General features: G+C 40.9%; 1 protein-coding gene across 10 annotated transcripts in view; it reads right to left on the reverse strand.

The window, feature by feature from the left end:
- Window positions 1-400: 400 nt before the first annotated feature.
- Window positions 401-21594, reverse strand: part of mycbp2 (MYC binding protein 2) — a 57914-nt gene continuing 36720 nt past the window's right edge. For 4 of the 10 annotated variants that reach the window (XM_042002740.1, XM_042002742.1, XM_042002739.1 and 1 more), the window contains 35 exons: window positions 21318-21434; window positions 20593-20733; window positions 18141-18365; window positions 17094-17226; window positions 16036-16161; window positions 13736-13915; window positions 12318-12422; window positions 10102-11736; window positions 9849-10018; window positions 9510-9757; window positions 9238-9405; window positions 8759-8916; window positions 8482-8681; window positions 8120-8269; window positions 7875-8035; window positions 7569-7725; window positions 7184-7408; window positions 6992-7057; window positions 6652-6891; window positions 6443-6532; window positions 6278-6358; window positions 5909-6175; window positions 5258-5541; window positions 5045-5141; window positions 4841-4960; window positions 4649-4750; window positions 4423-4551; window positions 4137-4269; window positions 3886-3989; window positions 3213-3401; window positions 3013-3120; window positions 2672-2881; window positions 2483-2590; window positions 2004-2169; window positions 401-1781 (listed from right to left, as the gene is read on the reverse strand). In XM_042002740.1, the coding sequence (XP_041858674.1) occupies window positions 1666-1781; window positions 2004-2169; window positions 2483-2590; window positions 2672-2881; window positions 3013-3120; window positions 3213-3401; window positions 3886-3989; window positions 4137-4269; window positions 4423-4551; window positions 4649-4750; window positions 4841-4960; window positions 5045-5141; window positions 5258-5541; window positions 5909-6175; window positions 6278-6358; window positions 6443-6532; window positions 6652-6891; window positions 6992-7057; window positions 7184-7408; window positions 7569-7725; window positions 7875-8035; window positions 8120-8269; window positions 8482-8681; window positions 8759-8916; window positions 9238-9405; window positions 9510-9757; window positions 9849-10018; window positions 10102-11736; window positions 12318-12422; window positions 13736-13915; window positions 16036-16161; window positions 17094-17226; window positions 18141-18365; window positions 20593-20733; window positions 21318-21434 (6909 nt within the window). In that variant the 3' untranslated portion in view covers window positions 401-1665. The remainder of the gene's footprint in view (window positions 1782-2003; window positions 2170-2482; window positions 2591-2671; window positions 2882-3012; window positions 3121-3212; window positions 3402-3885; window positions 3990-4136; window positions 4270-4422; window positions 4552-4648; window positions 4751-4840; window positions 4961-5044; window positions 5142-5257; window positions 5542-5908; window positions 6176-6277; window positions 6359-6442; window positions 6533-6651; window positions 6892-6991; window positions 7058-7183; window positions 7409-7568; window positions 7726-7874; window positions 8036-8119; window positions 8270-8481; window positions 8682-8758; window positions 8917-9237; window positions 9406-9509; window positions 9758-9848; window positions 10019-10101; window positions 11737-12317; window positions 12423-13735; window positions 13916-16035; window positions 16162-17093; window positions 17227-18140; window positions 18366-20592; window positions 20734-21317; window positions 21435-21594) is intronic. The other 6 variants (XM_042002744.1, XM_042002745.1, XM_042002741.1 and 3 more) reach the window with 6 other exon arrangements.

Consider the following 21594-nt stretch of genomic DNA (forward strand, 5'->3'; position numbering starts at 1 on the left):
GTCCCGATCTTTGGAGATTACACAATAACTTGACATAAAATATTCTCATTGTATTAATTTGGTAGTATTCATAAGAACTTATATAAAGGCATGTGGAAAAAAAAGATAATTTACATGATTTTTTCTATAAAGTATGAGTTACTCATAAACCCACATAGTGAGTATTATGTGCAGCATAATATAATTCATATAATTCAATTCCAATTACACAATTAATTATTTTAGTATGTGCTGGGTGAAAATGTGAGTGGAAAAAATCCAATTCAATTCCACAACAAATACTATGAGTAATGCATCTTTTCATTTTCCTGTTCCGATTACAATATACACTACCAGATTGGCACTCTACAATATAAATCATGTAACTATATCAGCACTCATTCACAGATGACACAATGTATACTTTGTGAAACAGAGAATCTGGTTTATTACCATTCAACTCCATCCACCACAGATATTACAGAGCAAATTCACAAGTATTAAGCTTTTTATTTAACAGCAGCTGTTTTCCCCCAACCCCATCACTGTTCCTTTCTCCCCCGAGCTCCCTGCCTCCCACTAGGAAAAAGCATAACAGGTGCACAATTTTATTTGGCGTGAAGACTGGCCCCTCAAATCATTCAGGTGTATTAACTCTCTTTTTTTTGTTTGTTTTTCATTTTTGTATTCTGTAGGATTTTGGTGTTTCATTTATTAATCAGAGCTACAAACAGGATTTATATCCACCATCATTCACTGCAGATGTAAGGATCCTCCTAATTTCCAGACAACAGATGAAAACTAACACTTGAGGGGGGTAAATCAGGACTGTCTACTGTATAAAAATGTACAGTGGCTTTATTTGACATACATTCCATAGGTTAAACAACTGCAAAATAGGAGGCACACCCAGTATTGCACTTCATTAAAAGTTCTGGCTCAAAACATAACCCAGAATATCAAACAAAACTGAAGTAAAGAGAGCAATTTTCGGAATACAGCTATTTTGAATAATATCATTATATACAAGATTAGATAAATCATAAACTATTTCCTCCCAGATATTCTTAACAGTCTTATTCAACATCTTTTTTTTCTTTTTTTGTCCGTCAACCCATGATGCACTTGACAGTGGAGAATACTGTACAAGATTACGAAAAAAGAAAGTTTACATACAACATTTTAGATTCCGTTAGGAAACTGGAAATAAGTCCATTCCTCTTTTTTCTTTTTTTTTTCTTTTTAAACCCACTTTCATCCACATTTGCCTTTAAGCAAATTTATTTGATATTCATTGTTTAATCTTGTATTGTAACGCTTCTGTGATTGGGAAGTGTGCAACGTCTATAGAAGCCGAGGGAATACTACGGCCGCATGCAAACACATCACAAGTTATGTTCTTTTTTTTCTTCTTTTACTTTTTAAATTGTTCTCTTTTTTTTTCTCTCCATTCAGATTACTCTGAATCCAAAGGAGCTAGGGCTGATTTTCATGGCAGAGCCTGGATACTGATGTTGGGGTAAAGGAGCAGACCTGAGGACTCTTGACATAGAGCAGAAACTTGGTCCGGCCCCCTGGAGACTTGACAGTGCAAGAGTCAAGTTTCTCCGCTGAGCTTCAGCAGCAGCATCAGCCGCCAGAAATCACAGTAGACCATCTGGTTTTCAGTAAAAAGTCTCTTGCCGATTAGAAGGTGTGGGCATTCCTGCACACCCCACAACCCAGGGCGAACTCTTCTCCAGTTGGTGGGTGGACCACATGCAAAGGACATTCAGTGCCTTCCAGCTGCTTGCCTTTCGGTCCTGTGGCAGAGACAGGAAAGATTCTATCACCTTTTTCTCATTGCTAAATCAGTTTATTTAGGGACAGTATAAAGAAAGATGTGCGCTGAATGAATTGGTATGCATATATTCAAACATTAGATTAAGGCTCTATAACTGTCTCAATAATGTTCTGAAGTCACTAAAGTCTGGGTTAAAGTATTTTAATAGTGTTACTTTTCTTGAATGAGAATAGTTCATCACCTGCAGGACAGTGGGGCAGTTCTTCTTTGGGGACACTGGTCATTCTCTGGAAGTCATCGTGACAGGCATTACAGAAGTGTGTAGTGCCAAAGCAGAAGAAAACAGCCACAGAGCAGCAGTACCGGCATTTATACTCAAGGAAATCTGTGCCATGCTTGGAGCACATCTGAAAGAATAAACACAGAATATAACAGTTTCAGTTCAATATTGTTAATGGAAATCAAGACCATTATAAATGAGCTGCAGAGACAAAGTTATATGCATTTACTTTTGGACAAAGCAAGGTTCATCACTTCCTTCCTTTAAGTCAATATGCTAAGCTAACTTAATCAACTGCTGTTCACAATTAAACTAGACATGGAAGTTGCTTCAAATCTTCTCACTTAATTAACCAAGAAGGCTAATGACTGTATGTCACACAATTTATAACAATCCCTTTTACAGTGGTTGCAGTATCCTCATATGTGTCATGCACCTACCTGCGCCCTAGAGACATCTGAGCATGCTCCACAAATCAGTTCACTAGGGTCATAGTCATCACCCTGTCCTGCTTCTGCATCACAGCGAGCCTCTCCTCCAAAATATGCCTATAAAAAGGGGGATTGTTAATTCTCTATCCATATCCAACGGTAAAAGTAAAAATATCCTGCATCTAACTCATCTGGCACCTTCTTGCACTTGTAGCAGACATAGTATGCATATCTATTCATGGCAAAGCCTGCAGGGTCATTGTGGAAGCGTGCTCCTGGTGTTGTTATCGCCTCGCTCTTGTGCAGACCCTCATACTCCAGCCTCATCAGAGCCTTTCTCCTCACATCCTCATAAAGTTCCTTAATAGGGTCAAGCAGGTCTTTGATCACAGAATGATTGATCTTGTTCTGCAAACAAAAGATGCAAGCAAACCAGCCAATATTAACAAAAAGTATTTCTTCTGAGTTATCTGCATGCATGACAAAGATGACACTGAATAAAGAAGCTACTGAATGCTGAATGAAAGGTAACATCCCACCTTGCAAATAGGACACAACATAAACCCAAAGGTGATTCGGGGCCCGAGCCAGCGGTTTTCAAGAACACGACGAGTGCACTGAAGGTGAAACACATGAGTGCAGTCCAGCTGGAAACAAATCCAACAGTTTAACATTAAAAGAGAGCAGATTTAAACCAAGAAATTAATCTGCTAAAGAAAAAACATGTATGGCTAACTACCTGTACAGCAGGAGCAGCAGAGAGAGCTTCTGTGAAACAGATCATACACATATCATCTGCATCTTGTTTCAGACAGCCAGTGTTCTTATCGCAGCCGTGCAGACATGGCAGGCAGCTCTCCTCATTCTTGACTCCTCCACAAGGGTGTCCACAGGGATGGGTCTTACTGCATGCCAGCTTAGCATATTCCTGGGAGAGACGACATGAAAGGAGACAGAGATTGGTTAGAAACTACAGTACAACACAAGTTATTTTATTTACAAGGTGTTTTATCTACTATGCAACTCCACACTGCTTAACAGGTATCCTGTGTAGACTTCTTTTCAGCTGAGTAAAGTAGGTAAACAAAACTTAGTCCTTCGTTTGACATCATTATTTTAGAGACACTTAAGGAAGTTTATGAAGGGATCATTTAGCTATAATCCATTGTCATCTTGTGAAGTACCTAAATATTCAATGAAAAACTCAGAAAAGCAGAAATATATACAGAATAGTCAAAACTGAGTAAGTACCTTTTTTTTCTATATTCGATCTGTTTATATAGCATTTGGGACATATACAAAATTTAAGTAAATCTATTTCTAGTTTGACTTTCTCGTCCAAAATTAAAGGATGAAGCTGGGACACAGTTTTGCCGGAATTGATCAGCCTGCCTGCATTTATGGTTTGCTACCTGACAGTCTGGGTCTGAGCAGACGCTTCCCACTGCAGACAGCTCCGTCCCATTTCTTGTACCACAGAACCTGCAGGCGTCTGAGCTGCTGGATGCTGGTTTACCTGCAAAAAATATTTAGAGGGGTCAGAACAGGATTACATGGGCTTGAGGGAAAGTTTGAGGAAGTTCATCATCATTCCTTCTCATTTACTTATTAAGATATTAAGTGTTACCTAAAATAATCAGACTGGTATGTTTTTTGCCTTTACCCGTGTGCTCCCTGAACTCCACCATGGCCTTCATTGTCTTTGAGTCGGCCAACGCCATGAGCCAGAAGAGCTTTGTCCTCCCGCAACCTTCATGGAGATCCACCTTTATAGCCTCCTCTTCCTCCTTAAACACCTGAAGCAGGTATGAATATAAGGTTAAAACACATTAGAGGGAAAATTGACACTCTCTTTAAAAGAACTTGCTCAACTGACGTCTGTTGTAAAATAATTATTTTCATAAACTGTTTCTGATCATTCATGTTCTAACTTAACCCCTAAATCTAACCTGTCTCTGGTGAGATCGTGTGCGTCGGTGCAGATGGAGGAAGCGATCACAGTCGGTGCAAAGGTTGCCACACATGTTGCAGAGGATGATGGCTGCTGTCTCACCATCGTCATGATTGTCACACATAGGCTGTGGGTAGGAGAGGAAGGAATAAATTATAATGTGTTTTGCCTTCAGTCAGTCAGTTTTAAACAGGATAGCCCTTAGCTATTCATCCAGCTCTTACCATCTGCTTCTGCTGTCCATCTTTGCCCATCCAGCGACCAGAGGACAGTCTGTCCACATGATCCTGGTCCAGCACACACAGTGATGCCAAGGCCAGCCACAGCTAAGGGTAAAACAGAATGTAATTAAAAAAAAAATCATAAATATTCAGTACTTCTAAACACTGATGCATGATCTGAGACAATTTTCACACCCTTGTTGTTGCAATACAGCGCACAGGAGATCGATGCTCTTCCTCCATTTTAGTGAGGGCTATGATGGTCTCAGCTATTGCATTTTTGGTGACTCTGGACCAGGCATCTGAAAGATGACCCTGTAAACAACACATGACTGTGTTAGTGGCACTATTCCCACACTAACATCACATATGGAACAGCATAAAACACAATGGACTCACAGCTGCCATGTCTTTAACCAGCTTTATGATAATTTCTGCAATCTGTGGAGGTGTGGAGCCTTTCATCCACCAGTGGCTCTCGCCTCTGCGAATGTAGCTGAGCATAAAAAAATGGGGTTGGATGCATAAAAAATGCAAGAAACTGACATTTTCCACACAGCATTTCTGAGTAAAAATTGTGTCTTACATGGAATTACCCAGAATGCAGCTCACCTGGAGTTAAAGATCATGGGCAGTGTGACAGTTGTGACGCCTTTCCCTGCAGCCATGCCAGCTGTGCCAGAGATAGTAGTGCCTTTGGCTTTCAGCTGCACTGTGAGGGCTTTTGCGATGCAGCCCAGAAACATATCAAGGATGCCCAGTTTATTCCAGTCACCCTTCTCTGTGGAGTGAATGATGTCACTGATGTCTGCTGGTGGCAGCGCCTTCACTCCAATGATGCTGGCAAGACGCACAGGCGTCACCTCTGGTAGCACACGTCGAAGTAGTGATGTTACCTAAGTAAAAACGTCAAAAGGTAAATATTAAATTTTCAACAAACCCAGTGGGTGATTTTCTAAACTTGTTTTTCAGAAAAAAAATTAAAAAGTGTTATTTGAGAGTAGCAAATTCTAAACTACATGCATGTATGCATTCACATCTGTAAGGTAATGACCAGCCCACGAAATTCGATTTACTGCTAGACGATGAGTCTGGCTGCAAGCAATATAGTAATGCACTTATATTATTTTATGACTAAACAGATATTCACAATGTCATTAATTGTCTTTTTAATCAGCAACAAAGCTCCCCAGGCCACATGAAAACATTAAAAGGCATGAGCTTAACTCCTAATTATGTGTCTGTGTTTAAATTCTCTCCTACCTGTCTCTGTACTCTCGGGGAAGCAGTATGCAGCAGAGAAAACAAGTCTTGCATGAGTGTGAGCTGCTGAGCTAAGTACTGGCGGCCAACATTGGAGCCACTCAAAGCCAGGACCATGGAGAGCAGCTCAAAGCAGTAGGCATCTGAGGAAGCATCGTCATCACTGGGCTGAGAGTTGGCATTCTCCTTGCTGGAGATGGCGTGTTCCCATTCCTCTCTCACCCGCGTGGCCTCCATACGAATGGCTTGGACTATATGTGTACACACCTTAAAATAAAATAAAAAAACATTAATTAGATTGGATTGCAGAGGTTGACATACTAAACTGACTTTGGGGGTAGTTTCAAGTGGTTTAACAGTAGCATTTACCTGTTTCTGCAGGTTGGTGAGCTTGCTTCTGCTGAAAATGATTCCCACCATGTGTTCTTTGAGATCGGCATCAGATGGCACCTGTTTACAGAAATGACATGTGAAACATTATGATAAAAGTTTCCAAATATGAGAGTCACACAGTTAAATTGTGAAAGTACTGACCTTGTCCTCTCCTTCTGGTGATGAAAGCAGATTTTTCTCCTCCTGCTCTGGAGTTGGCTCTGCATCTCCACATATTAATTTTCCAAAAACCTAAATTTAAACACAAAGTTATTCAAAGTTTTCAAAACAGAACTGCAGTATTCACCCACCCATATCCTCTGCAAAGAAATAATTATCATAATTCACTGAAATGAGACAGCTGGACTGACCTGTGAGGTAATGAGGCGGAAAACTCTAAGAGTCTCAGCTTCACAGTTCTTCTGCTGGGCCATGCTGGCTGAGATTTGCCCAAGTATCTTGATGCTCTCACCCTCTTTCCAACCGAGAACCTTCACCTGACGCACCCTCAGGGTGTTTTCAGGACCTTTCAGTTCTACTTTGATCACATGATGATCTCCTCCAGGAAGCTCACTTGTCACCCACCCCATGTGACGAGAGTCGAGGTCAACCTACAATGGAAAAGCAAACAGGTGTTGTTTGACACACACACAAACTATTCCAGATGACCCTTTATTCCAGAGTCATTATGTAGCCAAAGAAACTTCCTACCTGCTTGATTCTGCAGAGGTCTTCTATTGCCTTCCCACAGAGGAATGTCACTGCTGTGACTTTGTTCTATAGGTATGACAGAACAAACAAACAAAAACGTATCAGTATTATCATCATTATCAATATCACTATGGCATTTATCACAAACAGCATATCAGCCCATGTAAGTGCATGATTTCCTGTGTTCCTTACCCCAATGTCTCTGGAGTTGTCCACATGAACAGACACCTTGGTAGCATTTATGCCTTTCACACAGCTAATGGTGATGCTCTTGGTTTTGTTCTTGTCCTCATCTCCAGACTCCCAGAAGGTCTCAGTGGAGCCATCTGTTAGGCTGCCGATCATGGCAGGACGACTGGACGTCTTGATGTCTACTACACTGGTCAGGTCCTTCAAACAGGTTACCAGGCAGAGATCCTATAAAACACACATGCATCTGAATCAGAATCAGGCACAACCAATGAGTAAAAACAAGAGCGGGGAGCTAACTCAGGCGTTGGTGACCAGCAGATATGAGGTCTGATGCAGACTTGTAAATACAGTAAAATCTATTTTTATTAACTGGTTGTTCTCTTGCCTGGCTCATTGCTTCGTAGCCAGACTGCACACTGATGTTGAAGCTCTCCTCACTGTCTCCATCATCTGACTTGGACAAGATGTTGTTAATGTGATGGAAAACGTTGCTCTGGTGGAGGAACTGGTGGTCAGACTGCTTGAACTTGAGACTCCAGCACCTAAAAGAATGAGTCATAATCATTGCATTTCAGTCAATAAATTTGTAAATACCTCCAAATAAGCAAAAACACAAAGAAGGTGCTGAAATTTATAAATATTAAGGAACCTTTTTTCAGTAAAGTAGCATAATTTCAACCAGAAACTGTACCTAAGTGCCATCTGCTGTAGCGAGCTGCCACTGGGAAGTGACATCATGAGATCAGAGATGGTCTGAAGGAGGCGGTGGAAGGTGTGGGGGAGAGGATGAGCTGCCTCACCAGCTATCACAATGTCTGATAGAGGGTGCTCACAAACACCAAGGTCTCTTTCCTGAGTGGAATGTAGATGTTTATCATTAGATATGTGACACAGTAGAACCAAGTTTAATGTTGCAAAACAGTGACCCATTTTCACCTGCTCTACAATTTCTTTGTTCCCCTTGTTCTCATCATCTTCTTCATCATCAGGCTCACAAGGTGATGGGGTGAGAGATGCTACGAAATGCCAAAGAATGTCATGCAGAGATGTGGTCTGGATTACATTGCACAGCAGCCAGTTGAATGCCTGACAGAGACAAAAACACAATAAAAATGATTAGTCTTTTTGTCTCATCATTATATGCAGTACAAGGAAAATTAAAGCATACTAAAAAGTTTAGCCCACAAAATCCATTCACAAAATATCAAACCAAATAACTGCGTATAGCCTGAAGGCAAAGCTGTAAAATGAGTAAATACTGAAGCAAGAGTTAGCATTAAGATTCAAAGATACCATACCTCCATGGCAAATACCCTGCAGGCAGACTTCCGGAGTGCATGCTTCATAGCCACCTCCAAGCCCTCTAGATCATGGTGCTGGATAACAAAAGCCAGGACAGGCCATTGGAAGTTCCTCTCGCCCTTACTGAGGGAGCCATGAGCCGAGATCAGTCGAGACAGCTCTGGAGACGGGTGACGCAACAGGGAAGAGCCCACTTCTATGTGAAGAACAAAGCACTGTAAAAATGATGCTAAAAGTCACTCTGGAAGAATCACTTATTCCTTAAGAAATTACCTGCATCACCGCTATGAACCCTACGTCTGGGTACAGCTTTGACTCGGGCTGGAGAGGGTGAGTGCTGTTTGTCATACTCAGATGCCACAACTGAGTAAGACCTCTGGAACACTGTACGCTTTGCAGTATCACTGTCTGTGATTGGACTGGTCTCAAGACTAAAACAAAGCATATAAAAACAAACTTACATGAATGTTGTTTAACCTCCAACTACAATATCAGTAAAGACACCCAAATAAAAATCTTGTCTTCTGAAAACCTACATTTGCTTCTAATGTTAGACAGTAAAGCCACTTTTGTCCAAGACGAGGTTAAACTGTAAAAATTATATGCTTACGAAGACAATTTGATATCTGTATGATGTAAAAACAGTACAGGGTAATGCTGAGAGAAAAACTGTGATAATTTACTGTACAGTCTAATTTTTACTTATTTTCTAAATACAGCAAGGAAGCAAAAACACATTAAGACACTGTTACCTGGGGGGCATTGATTTCATGTTGCTCTCTGGTTCCTCAAACACATTGGGGCAGGCATCAGGAGTGACAGAAATGTATGGCGCAGGAACAGATGTTGAGCGCAAATACCTCATCTCATCTTGGAAAAGGTTGTCATCTTGGTAGGCCCCAAAGTTTTCAGTGTGTTGCCTTCAGGATAAGATGATAATCAGACCCAAAAAACATCAATCTGTACTGCTATAAAGTTTTCTTATCCACAAAAAGAAGTTTTTATGAACTAGGCTTCTAATTACCTTGCTAATGTCTGTAGATAGAGGCAGCCCATTTTATTGGGGAGTTCTTCAGACACGCCCTCCTTTAGGCTGGGAAGCAGCTGGGAATGAAGAGGCCGGGGAGGGTGGTGGCACAGCATGCTGGGTTCTGCTGCACTGCTGAGGGACAGCAGAAACAACGCGTTCGCACGAATCACCTGGTGCGCTTCCATAGTGGGTAGGGCTCGCGGGGTCTTCACCTGAAGAGGTTTCTTTCTTGACTGCTTAACCTGGAAAAATGTAAACTGCATTAGTTTAAAGATGTTTTAGTAAAAGAAAACTGAAGTTTTAAGTACTCAGGTCTTTTCACAGTATAGCTACCTTTTCCCTGGCTGCAGTCTGTTTCTCTCTGAGGTATTTCTCCCGACAACGATCGCACACCAGGTACCAGGTGCTGCCTCCTATGCCTCCATCTCCACAATTTCCAGCCCAACCGCCACAGAAGTGGCCGATACTGTTGTAGCCCTGGCCTCCAGCATAGCGGCCACAACCTGCCAACAGATACACAAAGTAAGGAAGTTAAAACTGTCAAAGCGCTCTGTGAAGCACTTCAGCATGTTCCCTGAATTCTCACCTGGGTGAGCCTGCCTCATATGGTATGTCACAGGGTAAGGATGAGATTCCCCGCACAGCTCACAGATGGTGTCTTTCTCTGGTCCACCCATGGCGAGCTGAGCCATCTCCCCAAACAGATTCCCTCTTGGGCGCACCTCTGCCTTCTCCCTTTTCTTCTTCTCCTTCTTTGCCTTTTTGCTGTCTTTCTCATGCTCCTTCTTTTTCAAGATGGCGCTGGACCCTGGGCTGGGGAAGATCATGTTCTGGGTTGCTGCCTTAATAGTGGCCATTGAAATGTCTTCCCAGAATGCCACTAAATGCTGTAATGTCAATGGCAAAATTGACTTTGCCCTCATAGAGGGATGAGAGGTCATCTCATATGAAACAGATTCTCCTTTTCCGTCCTCACACTTCTCCGGGAGTGGAGGTTCCTTCAGCATTGATAAAACTTTGTTTTTGTTGATGCTGCCCATTTTTGAAATGTCTGGGCCATGTGGAGCGATGTTAAACATATTGAGTGCAGAGGAAATCTCTAAGGAGTGGCGGTTCTTCAGCTTGCTCTCCTTCTCCTCTGCCCCCTGTCCTCCCAGGGAGCTACGAATTGGGGCATGCTCTTTGGTCAAGTCTGGGTTAAACTTAAGGAAAGAAGAGCATGCCATGGCATCGTGGACAATTCCCTCATGCCACAGAAATGCAGCAAAGACTGCACGTGCGCATTCAGCCACAGAGGGTGACATGGCCTGTTTGGCAGGCTCTGTGATTCGTGATGTACTCTCACCTTTAAATAAAGGCCCAGATTTGTCCTTTTTGGGGCGTGTGTGTCGACTGGAGGTTTTGCGGCTGACTTTGGGTGATGAGCGGCTCTCTACTTCCTCTTTGACAGGGGCTTTGCCAATACTGAAGTGCACCTTACATGAGCCTTCTTCAGAATTGTGAACCTCCGAGTTTTCATCATTTACATCCTCATTAGAGAGGAGAGCACTAGAAGTACAAACTTCCACCACCTCGCTATGGAGGTTCTCTTGGGTAACATGGGGGGAAGGAACACGGTTTTCTGCATTATTCGTCACTCCTTTATTTGGATCTTTAGGAGATACTTTAGGTTTAGGAGAGGTAGATCTGCCCCTAAGTGGCTCTGTAAGGGGAAGCTTCTTTTTTCTGAGTGTGTCTGGGTCCAGGGTGTATGAGTCCGACTTGGATCTCTCTCTAGGAGGATCAAGCCTAGCTTTGGAAGAAGGGCTGACTTTAGGGGGTAGGTTCTTGTCATGGTGAGCTGAAGAGGAGTGCTGGGAACAAGTGCTGGATGGACTAGATCTCCCTGAGGAGGAGACGTTTTGCTTGGGAGAGGAGGAGCGAGATCCAGGATTTGGGGACTCTGCCCGCATTCCTGAGGTTCTACCGTCGGCTTTTAGAGCCTGCAGAGTGTTGTGATTGGGTGAATGTGAGCGGCTGTGAGAATCCGACTTCAGCTTGGCCGTGTCTGAGCGGAGGATGAAGCCCTCACTGGCTGAGATTCCTCCCTCGTTTGTCTTGACCCTACCCTGCTCTGATGAGCGGCTACCCCGGATCTCCTTCCCCGGTGAGCGATTCTCCTGACGTTGTTTGGAGGCTGGAGACATGGGCCGTGCACTAGACATTAAGTTTCCTCGTTCACCTAAAAATGAATGATTCAAACACAGTTAATAAAAAATGGTATTACTGGTGATAAGTGAGTGTTACTATAACTCAACTGCAACTCAATATCTGACCAAAAAACAAATGTAAAATACATAAAAATGAAAAGAAGGGCAGAAAGACAATTAAAGCCCCCAAAGAAACATTCTTTAAAAGGGAACTGTACTGATTTCTAATTGATTGGCTAGTTATTTTTCACAAGCATGTCTGTTATCAGACAAACACTGATATGGATGACGATTGCTGGTGGACCATGAAGGTGCTGATGAAAGATGGATTCCACCCCAGTCCTGGAACTATTCTTGCAAACTGGATATGGCCTTGGGCTTTAATAAAAGCCAAGCAGAGCTTGTGTTACAAGCAACAGACACTCATTATCAATTTCTTTCTCTTTATTTCAAGAATGAGCTCAGACAGATCCTTCTCAGGTCCCCAGTTTGAAGGTTAGCAAAAACACAATCTAAAAGCCCTTCATTCCCAGCAGAGAAGACTGTGTTTTATTTGAGTTCCTATCCACCCTCTGTTCAGTCGGAGGGAGGTATGAATTCTGTGATTACCCACCCTTTTGCCTTAGAACGAGAGATGAGAGAGCAGTGCCATGCCCAGCCACGGACACACTGCTTTTGTGCACACGCTCACGAGAAGCAAGGCTGCGTGATGAACCATCTACAGCGGAAAACAGTGGAGCAGGTAAACAAGCCAGACATGAAATGCAAGGAGCCAACCACAGAAAGAAAGAAAGAAAGCACAATGAAGCAATGGAGTCAAGTCCATAGGGTGAACTAGGAAATGGAAAAGTTAAGATATTGGGGGGGTTCAACATGTAGAGAATGACACATGAATGAAGAATCACTTACAAAACATGGAAAGAGAAGTTACAGAGACCTATACGTATAATGAAGAAAAAAATACTTAATTTTAGGAATTTGTACATCCTCTTTTTGTTGAGGATGAAAAGAAAACGCATTTAGTTGAACTGTCCATTATCATGATTTTTGAGACAAAATAATCTATTATCCAATCAAGCAGGTTTTATAGATGCAACTTAAGAGTTATAGAAGGTATAAGTTACAAGTAAACAAGTATACTGCATCAAGAACCCAAACTATTCAATTTTTAAGAAAACGTTGCTTTATTTTTCTCATGATACCTCCAGGGCTCTGTAACAAACACACAACACAGAATCAAAAATAAAGAAAGTAGACATAAAGTAGTAATGTTGAAAAATACAGACACGGACTGAAAATGCCACAAGAGACGGATAAACTGATATTATGGACTATCTTGGAAGACAATGTTTTTATATATTGATGCTTCATTAGTTTAGTTATTCAGTGCAAGTATCAAAACATTTGTTAATAACTGCTGCTGTTTTCACAAGTAAGTGTGGACAATATAAAGGTATTAACTATAATAAAGCATGTAGATGAATTTTGGTTACATTTTTATAAAAGCTTTAAGCTGGTTAAGGCAGAAAATGAGACGAGGTGATAATCAGAGATGAAAGATGAGGATCTCAATTTAAAGCAGCAATAAAGAAGAAGAACAGGGTAAAGACATGCTAAACAAGAGAGCAAGCACAGCAAACAAAAAACTAAGAAACTCAGCCCAATATCTGAGTGCATGGCAAAAATATCCACTTCACCAAGATATAAAGTCCAACTATTTAAGTTTTAAATCTTGTTTTAATAGAAAGTGCACTTCTGTCTGCCCTTTTTAGCACACTTAATCATCAGGTTTTTTTTATATTTTTTTAGTCCAAACAAGATTTAAACATTGAATATTAGACATGTCAGCTTGTTCAGGATATTTCTGCGCTTTAGAACATAACTGTAGTGTTATGTGTCATTTATCACTTTTGTCCTCCCCATAAAAAAACTTTATAAAAAAACAAAAAACTAAGATTAAAAATAAAAAATGGGAGGAAAAGGATCAACGCCTGTGCAAGCAAGCGCCATCAGAAAGCAGGACAGACTTACTCAGAAGCTGTGGCTGAGACACTTGGGAGGGGGACTGTCCAAACACAAATGGACTGTGGACAAGGGAGGAGGAGGAGGAGGAGGGAGGTTGGGCAGCTTGCTCAAATATGGAGGAGGAGGGAACTGCTGAGAGGAAGGGCCCAGACTGAATGGAATTCAGTATGGCACTCAACCGGTCACCTGCAAACATGGAGACAGAGGAAGGGGAGAGACTATAGCTTAAACTATGGTTTATGGACTCCAAAGGGGATGAAGGTGACCTGGTTTATTTTCTATCATTCAGACATCTCCCAAAATACAAGAGATGTGCAGGAGGGGAGGAGCTAAATGGGGCATCCAGGCTTCTACAAGTCCTGTACATTGATTTAGGATAAGTGGGATGAGAGCTTGGGTGGGGCTTGAAAGTCTCCTTGTTGAATAAGTGCTTCTGGTTTGATTCTTTGACTAGAAAGTAAAATAAATGAACAAAACCTTGTGTATATGTATATTAAAAAAATACTAAAGAAATTAGGAATTAGTAATTCTCCAGTGCATGGAGCGCTAAGGCGTACGCTGGATCTTTAGATGAATCCAGAAGCTACCAAGTGCTTCCAATTTGCTACAGGCCCAGTTTCCACTACTACAAATCATCATTTCACTTCATTTTTACCATTCATTGGAGAAAAAAAAGGAGTTCTCTATGATGAGTATCATTCAAAACCTCTGCCCACAAGAAGGTCACAATGCCTCACTGTCAAGTCTTTCTCAAAATTTATCTTGATTGTGTTGGACTGTGTTTATAAATAAAGCTACATTCTCAAAGTCTCCCATTTTATTGGAAATGTTAAAAAAATCTACATTTGGACAACAGAATAACTTGGTAGAGGCTAGAATTATAAATCTCGAGGGATTATCACAATTAATATTATTACTTAAGCCTGTGAGAGGGTGAACAGGCTACCCTCCTGCAGCTTTGGCACAAGCCGACTGATAATGCTGCCTCGCATCGTTAAAGATCAGTACTTTTGATAGCAAATGATTAAAAAAAACATCTTGGTTATCAAGATGCTGGAAGAAATTCTTTATATAAAAGTGTAAATTGTCACAGTAGCTATGCAGGCACTCTTGTTTATGAAGTTTAAAAATTAAATGTTGAGGCACTGCTTGTGAAAACAAACTGACCATTAGTCTCTAAAGTGCAAAAAATTATATGCCTAAAGCTCTGTCTGCTCAAACCACACCAGAAACAACAAACAACAAAAAAGCTTTAATGTATTCATTTGTCCATGGCACAAAATCTTAACTTCTTCCAGGTTTAACCACTATCAATAGGTGCTTTGTACAAGTAGCCATTTAAAGCTGTGCCTGATCCTACTTTTAAGAGGAAAACAGTCCTACAGAAAGTGAAAGCAACCATAGTATTCATTAGAAATATCATCAGTGTGGTGAATCTGGCTTCCACACAAGTGTAATGACTTTTATTCTGATTCTACACATCAGCAGGACGATTTAACTGTAAGATATGCTTAAAAAAAAGAGAACTATGTTTGTGTAAAAGTAATCTGGAGATCACATTCTCAGCTTGAGTAAAGTGAGGCAAAGAAATGTTTGAAAGAAAAACTGACGCTGCATCAGGGTGATATTCTGGCAGAGTGGCACACATGCTTCCAGAAACAATTCCCTGATGCTCAAAAATGACGAGTTTAGTCAGATGACGTTTACAATTCTTAATTAAAGCTTGAACAAAACTGATTTTTTTTTCCCCCTAGGAGACTTAATCAAGGGCAAGAATGGTGCTCAGAGCCAGTTTTCGCATCAAACTACAGAGCTCACAGAAGGCCAAATGACACTGACTGGCCCATGCATGCAGACACACGCCTGACACTGCAGAGATGTTAGGCATGAAATAGCAGCAGTCGAACACTCAAAAGCATGCATAAACAAAAAGAGATGATAGATCAGAGACAGACGAGGCCTGTGACCTCAAAGAGATTGACTGACTAATATTGGATTACGTGTTTCTAATGGAGATACTGATATGTTGTCAAGGTTACAAGAATGGGTTCATCTTTTAATATCTGTTCATGAGAAGCACCTTTATCACGCAGACCAATTTACATAGATAAAATGTGTAGTGTATCAGTGGAAAAAAATGCAATTTAAAATCCTTTTATAAAGCATGAGGACTCAGGAGTGTTAAATATGAACAGATAAAAAAATATATATATATGTATATATGAATATAGAAGACGGTGACATGCAGTTTGTGTAAGTTCATGCACTTCTTTCTTTTAATACAGTTTGCACCAAGTCAGCCTCACCTTTGTTGTTGGAGATGCCGTAATCAAAGCCCTGTGCTCCATTTGAAGTTGTGGGTCTGTTGAAAGCTTGCACAGAAAAAGGGCTGGGAGGGGGGGTCTGATTCGCATGCTCAAGTAATGTTTGTTCTGCAAAAGCAAATTAGAACATTCTATCTCACAACTTAGCTATTATTCAGTTACTCAAAATGTATTTAAGTTTTCAATGCAATGTCAGTCTGGAGCCAGTCCTTGTTTCTTTATGTTTTGCTTCCAAACAGCCAGACCTTCTTATAATCTTTTTAATTATTCCTACAGTAAATGCCAAACTGAACAGTGTGACAGACAAAATAATGTTTTTACACCAATAAGATGGTTACAGGACGACCACTCTACCCAATGAGCCATGGTGTGGAGTGTGTTAAAAAAAAAGTTTAAAGCTTGACAAATGAAAGACAAAAAGAAAAAAAAACTCTTATGGCTTAAGAGTATTAACTGAAATAAATTTCCTTAAGAAAAAAAGAACCTGAAAGATACATCTGGTCTTTCACTTAACTGATCTTATGTTTACTGAAGCCACATCAAAATAGTCTTTACAGAAGGGTGGCTTCTTAAGAAGAAATTCTTAAGAAAGAAACGGAGAAAACACTGAGGTATGCCAAATAACAAGAACTGAAATGAAACTCAGTAGCAACAGGTCTTATGAATGATGAATCCTCCAAAGAGCCTGGATGTCAACATTACTAAGGCATTGTATGACCAACTTGTCAGAGAACTGAATAAAATGCAGCCAACAACAAAAGGAAGAAATTTAGAAAATCATTCATTCCTAAAGAGTGCTTAAAGAAATTTTAAGATAGAATGTTTAAAAGGGCTCAGGTGTGAAGAAGAATAAATTACATTTCTACAAACTGTTGTGGACTTATATATAGTACTTCATTTGCTTGTATATACTTCCATCAATCACTGAAGCTATGACCTCTTTCCAGGGAATAAATAGAGAACTGAGGGGTGGCTCAATGACTTTTGCACAGTACTGTTTGTTATCCATCATTAGACGATCAGGATGAGCTGTAGCTTACCGTCATCGTGGCGAAGATACTGGTTTCCACCACGATCTCTGGCCAATGACCATGCCTCTCCTTCATCACTTTCACAGAACTCCACCACACTGTTCTTATCCAGTTGTACCCAGGTTCCCTCTGAGTTGACCACCTGGTGCACAAAAAATGCTCTTTATCCATACTCACTTACTGTCCTTACTAGCCATTTAGACATTTTCCAAATTCACCTGCTTAACATTCAGTCTATTACCACATCTACAAAAGATCATTGACATGCAAGCATTCAACTCATTTGACTGACACATACAAAATTAACAGCAGCAGATCACGTGGAATTGATTTAGTGTATCACCGTCAGACACTGCTGGACAAAACTGTAGCTACAATTAAAGAAAAAAAAACTTACTCTAAGAAAGGGGTGTTTTATTGAAAGGTAAATGTATGAAGTAGTGTTTTCTCAACTCCCTGAAATATTTTCATTGTGGAAAAACAGACACAGATGGCGGTATTAGTATGTGCAGGAGGCATGTCCCAGATCCACACAGGGCTTTCACCCACAAGCTCAGGAACCTACTGAACAGCATGACACACCACAGCAGCCAATGGTAGGTCATATTCCAATAAAAAAAGGCTCCAAATCAACAGACCAAAGATAATTGAGAAGTTTAAAGTATACCAACAGAGCTGTTACTAGTGTAAGAATAGTAGAGTCAAGGCACAGAAAGGCTCCAGCAGACTTTGGGATCAGATTTTCATTAAGAAGGCTCAAGGCAGCAGAATATGACACCCTGAAAGTACAATGGATTCATACACAAATTGAAATTAGTGAGTCACGCAAAACTGTTGCAGTCACAGAAGTCAATATGACCTCAAAAAGTGGAAAGGTAGAAAACACACACCCACACCCAGAAGCAGCTCATGTGAATTTAGAAAGTGAGATTAGATGGCAAGGCCAAACTTACTAAAAAAAAAAATCACTTATAGTACATTACTTGATCTAAGCAGACTGAATTATTTAGCTCCAGCGACAAAAAACACATTGCATTATTTGGGGTGAGTGCGTACCTCGCCTATGGCCTTGACCTTGTTGCCAAGTACTAACATTCCAATGGGGATACCCCTAAGGTTTGGGCAGCTTCTGATGTTGTGACCAGAGGGGCCGGTCTTCACTACCTTATAAAGCCCCGGGCCGCCGCCCTGCCCTGCCCTGTGCTGCACCTGAATGGGCGCCTCGTGGGAAGGGCAGCTGCTCACCTCCTTAGCGTTGTCCTCCGACTGGCCCCTGACCTCCTGCAAGAGTCGAGATTACGAATTAGAGTCAAGGAACAGCAACAAAAGGGAATCAAAAACATGTAAAATAGCAGCATATGGTTCACACGATGACCTGAAAAGCTGCTGTAAAAACCATGTAGCTGAGCCAATGTTGCCTCTGAGTTTATGTTATGCCTTTCTCAATGGCTAAGTGAGTTTGTTTCTCATATCAAGAGATTAAAAAGTAATTGGAAATGTGCTGTGTGGTCTTTAAGGTCACAAGTTAGCCACTTTGAGAAAGCACATTTATGTGTCTTTGTCAAGGGTTTAACGAGAAGACTGATGCCTCACTCATCTGTTTTTAAAATATTGGGCCACTACAGAGCAGCTAGTAACCTTTGCTTGGCACAAAATACCATGAAGATATTGAGACTATCCTTCCTTGACAATAGTAAAACATACTATAATTAGACTTTGTTGTTGTTGTTCCCAGATATACTGTGCACATGTTTATGTCCACTTGCATTAGACAAAGCATAAAAACTATCATTTGACTTTGAAAGAAATAGACGTGGCATAAATTAAGCAGAATGCTCTCATACAGTCTAAAGGGTGGCATGCTATGACACACATGGATACAGGACTAAATTTTATATAACAAACCTTTCAAACAAGACCTCATGCAACAGACTAGACATTAGTATCGGAAACTCCATGCAACATACAAGCCCAAAGAGTTATAATAATGACTTAAACTCCCAACTGTGATCATTGCAGTGGTCTAGAGGGGGAGTAACAGTTGATATACTGTCTCATCACTGTACAGACAACCATGCAACTATAGTTTGACCTCTTTCTGAAATCAACACTGTGGGAAAATGACAAAGTCACAGGGGATTCGAGGGGACAAGTAGAGTAACAAACAGAGGTGATTAGCTATGGGGCAGTCAAAACTATTTATCCCTCCTTCATACAACTCACCTGTGGTGGGAATATAGTTAATGGGGTCCATGACAAAAAGCCGATATCCCTGACTCCTTGGCTAGCATTAAAGACATTCTGAGCAACAAATTGTAAGACAGTCAAGGAACAGTAGATGACTTAAAAGAGGAGAGAAAGAAGGGAGGGGGGGAAAGTGTATGTATTTTTTTGGAAGGAAATTTTTCCTAAACAAAAGATTATCTGAGAAAGTGAATAAGAGAGGACACGTGTCCATCAGGCCAGTTAGTTGTGGAGCAGTGTAAAAAGGGCCCAAGAGGGACTGCAACTACAGGCAAAGCCTGTGAAATGTTTAAATACTTTTCATGTCAGACACCCCTTTCTTCTCATTGCTTTTCAAATCCATAAAAAATTACAAATATGGAGAGGAAACTTCCAAAAAAATTCCCCATTTGGACGATGTAGTGTGTCATGCTGTTCAGACAAAGACCTGACATCAAAGCCTCCTAGCACCTTAAGCATCCCAATGCAGTGGTGGAATTGTAGTGTAATAGAGGTACAATGTTCAGCTGAGACATTTTGTGGGCCATTGATTGCTTCATGACAGAAAACCACCATCTGGTAAATGTTTTCTCTTTTATTGGAATATCAAGTGTTTAAATAATCCTCTGCATTTGTTTCTCATTGTTTCTGTTGCATATTTTGGCAGTTTTTTTGTGGCATGGAGCAAATTGTAGCATACACCCTTGTTATCACATGCTGCAGAGTGCAATTGTTCACAAGCTGTCAGTGAGTTGTGGTAGCTGGCAATTGGAAAAACAAGATACCATAGTACCGATTAACCAGCTGCACCACAGGTTGTACTTGCTCCTTAATATTTTCTTGTCGCTCAATTCCTGCATTGGGGTTCACAGTTATGTACTAAACATACTGTACACTCCTAAGCCATGTGAGCAGTTAGTATCCATCTAAACACAAGATGGAGTATGTTACGGTTAACTTTTTTGCCTTCAGACATGAGTTAACACATGCATACTTCCAGCAGCTGTTACTCTGTACAGCGTGTTAGTCAAAGTTTCATATTCAGTGTTGCCCAGAGAGATATTTCATGCAAGAGAACACCCCAACAGTTACACTATGATCTGATAATTTACCATGCTTCAGGGACATTTGTGGAGTGGGTGCCATACACAAGCAAGTCCTTGAAAACCCATTATAATCTAACGACACAGATGAGCTCGTCCTTAAACGAACAGTACAGGAGCCTGTTATTATTAAACTGCATCAGACGACACAGGTGGGGCCTGTGGGGTCTTCTTCTACTTACGTCGGCTGGGACCAGTAGGTTCCTGCCCAGGTGCTGATTAAAAGAGAGGCACCAGGCTTCTGTGTAACCATTCATGCTGGGAACATACTTCTTTACTGTTTCATCATTGAGCCTGAGCCATACACCATCATCATTGTGGATCTAAGGGAAAACAAGCAACAGAGCAGAGCACAGCCATGCCTTCCTGTTACTAAGGAAACAGAAGGAGAGTGCCCTCATACACACACTCGACACCTCTGAGGTTACAGGAAAATTACTAAAAGAAAAAAATACTAAGGTCAAGTATGATGCACTTCAGAAACAATGTGTATCCCCAGAGCTATTACCAAAGCCATTACATGTTGTATGTTCTGGCAAATATACTCAATATCCTTTGGTTTAGAGTGAAACTGAGGTATGTTCCAAATTCATTTTAGACCTAAAATGCATCACATCCTTTGACTTTTATAGGGACATCATAGCTTTTCATGTAGCCTCAGAGTATCTTGCTAGAGTATGAAGCAACAGAGTCAGAGCACCAAAGTTATGAAGTAGTAATCATATAGAGGTAATTACATTACAAATACACAAAAATATAAATAAAAGATATTAATTTGGACAAAATCTCGAGGACTGCAATACTTATTATCCTGTTCTTACTTATATATAGAAGAAGAAATGGAAATAAATGGAAATGAGTGCTCTAGCTTGTATATTTATAATCTGCCTGGTCTTCGATCAATTACCTCGTCAATGAAAGTGATGGTGCCATTGACATGCACTATGCCTATCTGTTCACTCTGCAGGGAGGGGTGACTACGCACACGCAGGCCTGCGCTGTCCTTGGATACAAATTTGCGGACCTGAGAGAAGCAGAGGGGAGATGGAGACCGTGATCGGCAGGAGCAAGGAACAGAATGAAAGAAAGAAAAAACACAATAAGAAGTGGAGCAGAAGAAAAGAAGGAGGAGGATAAAGTTGAAAGTGGGAGATTGCCTGCCCTAATGTATACAGTCTGCTTCC

The sequence above is a fragment of the Melanotaenia boesemani genome, chromosome 12 (assembly GCF_017639745.1).
Source record: "Melanotaenia boesemani isolate fMelBoe1 chromosome 12, fMelBoe1.pri, whole genome shotgun sequence".
NCBI classification, from domain to species: domain Eukaryota; kingdom Metazoa; phylum Chordata; class Actinopteri; order Atheriniformes; family Melanotaeniidae; genus Melanotaenia; species Melanotaenia boesemani.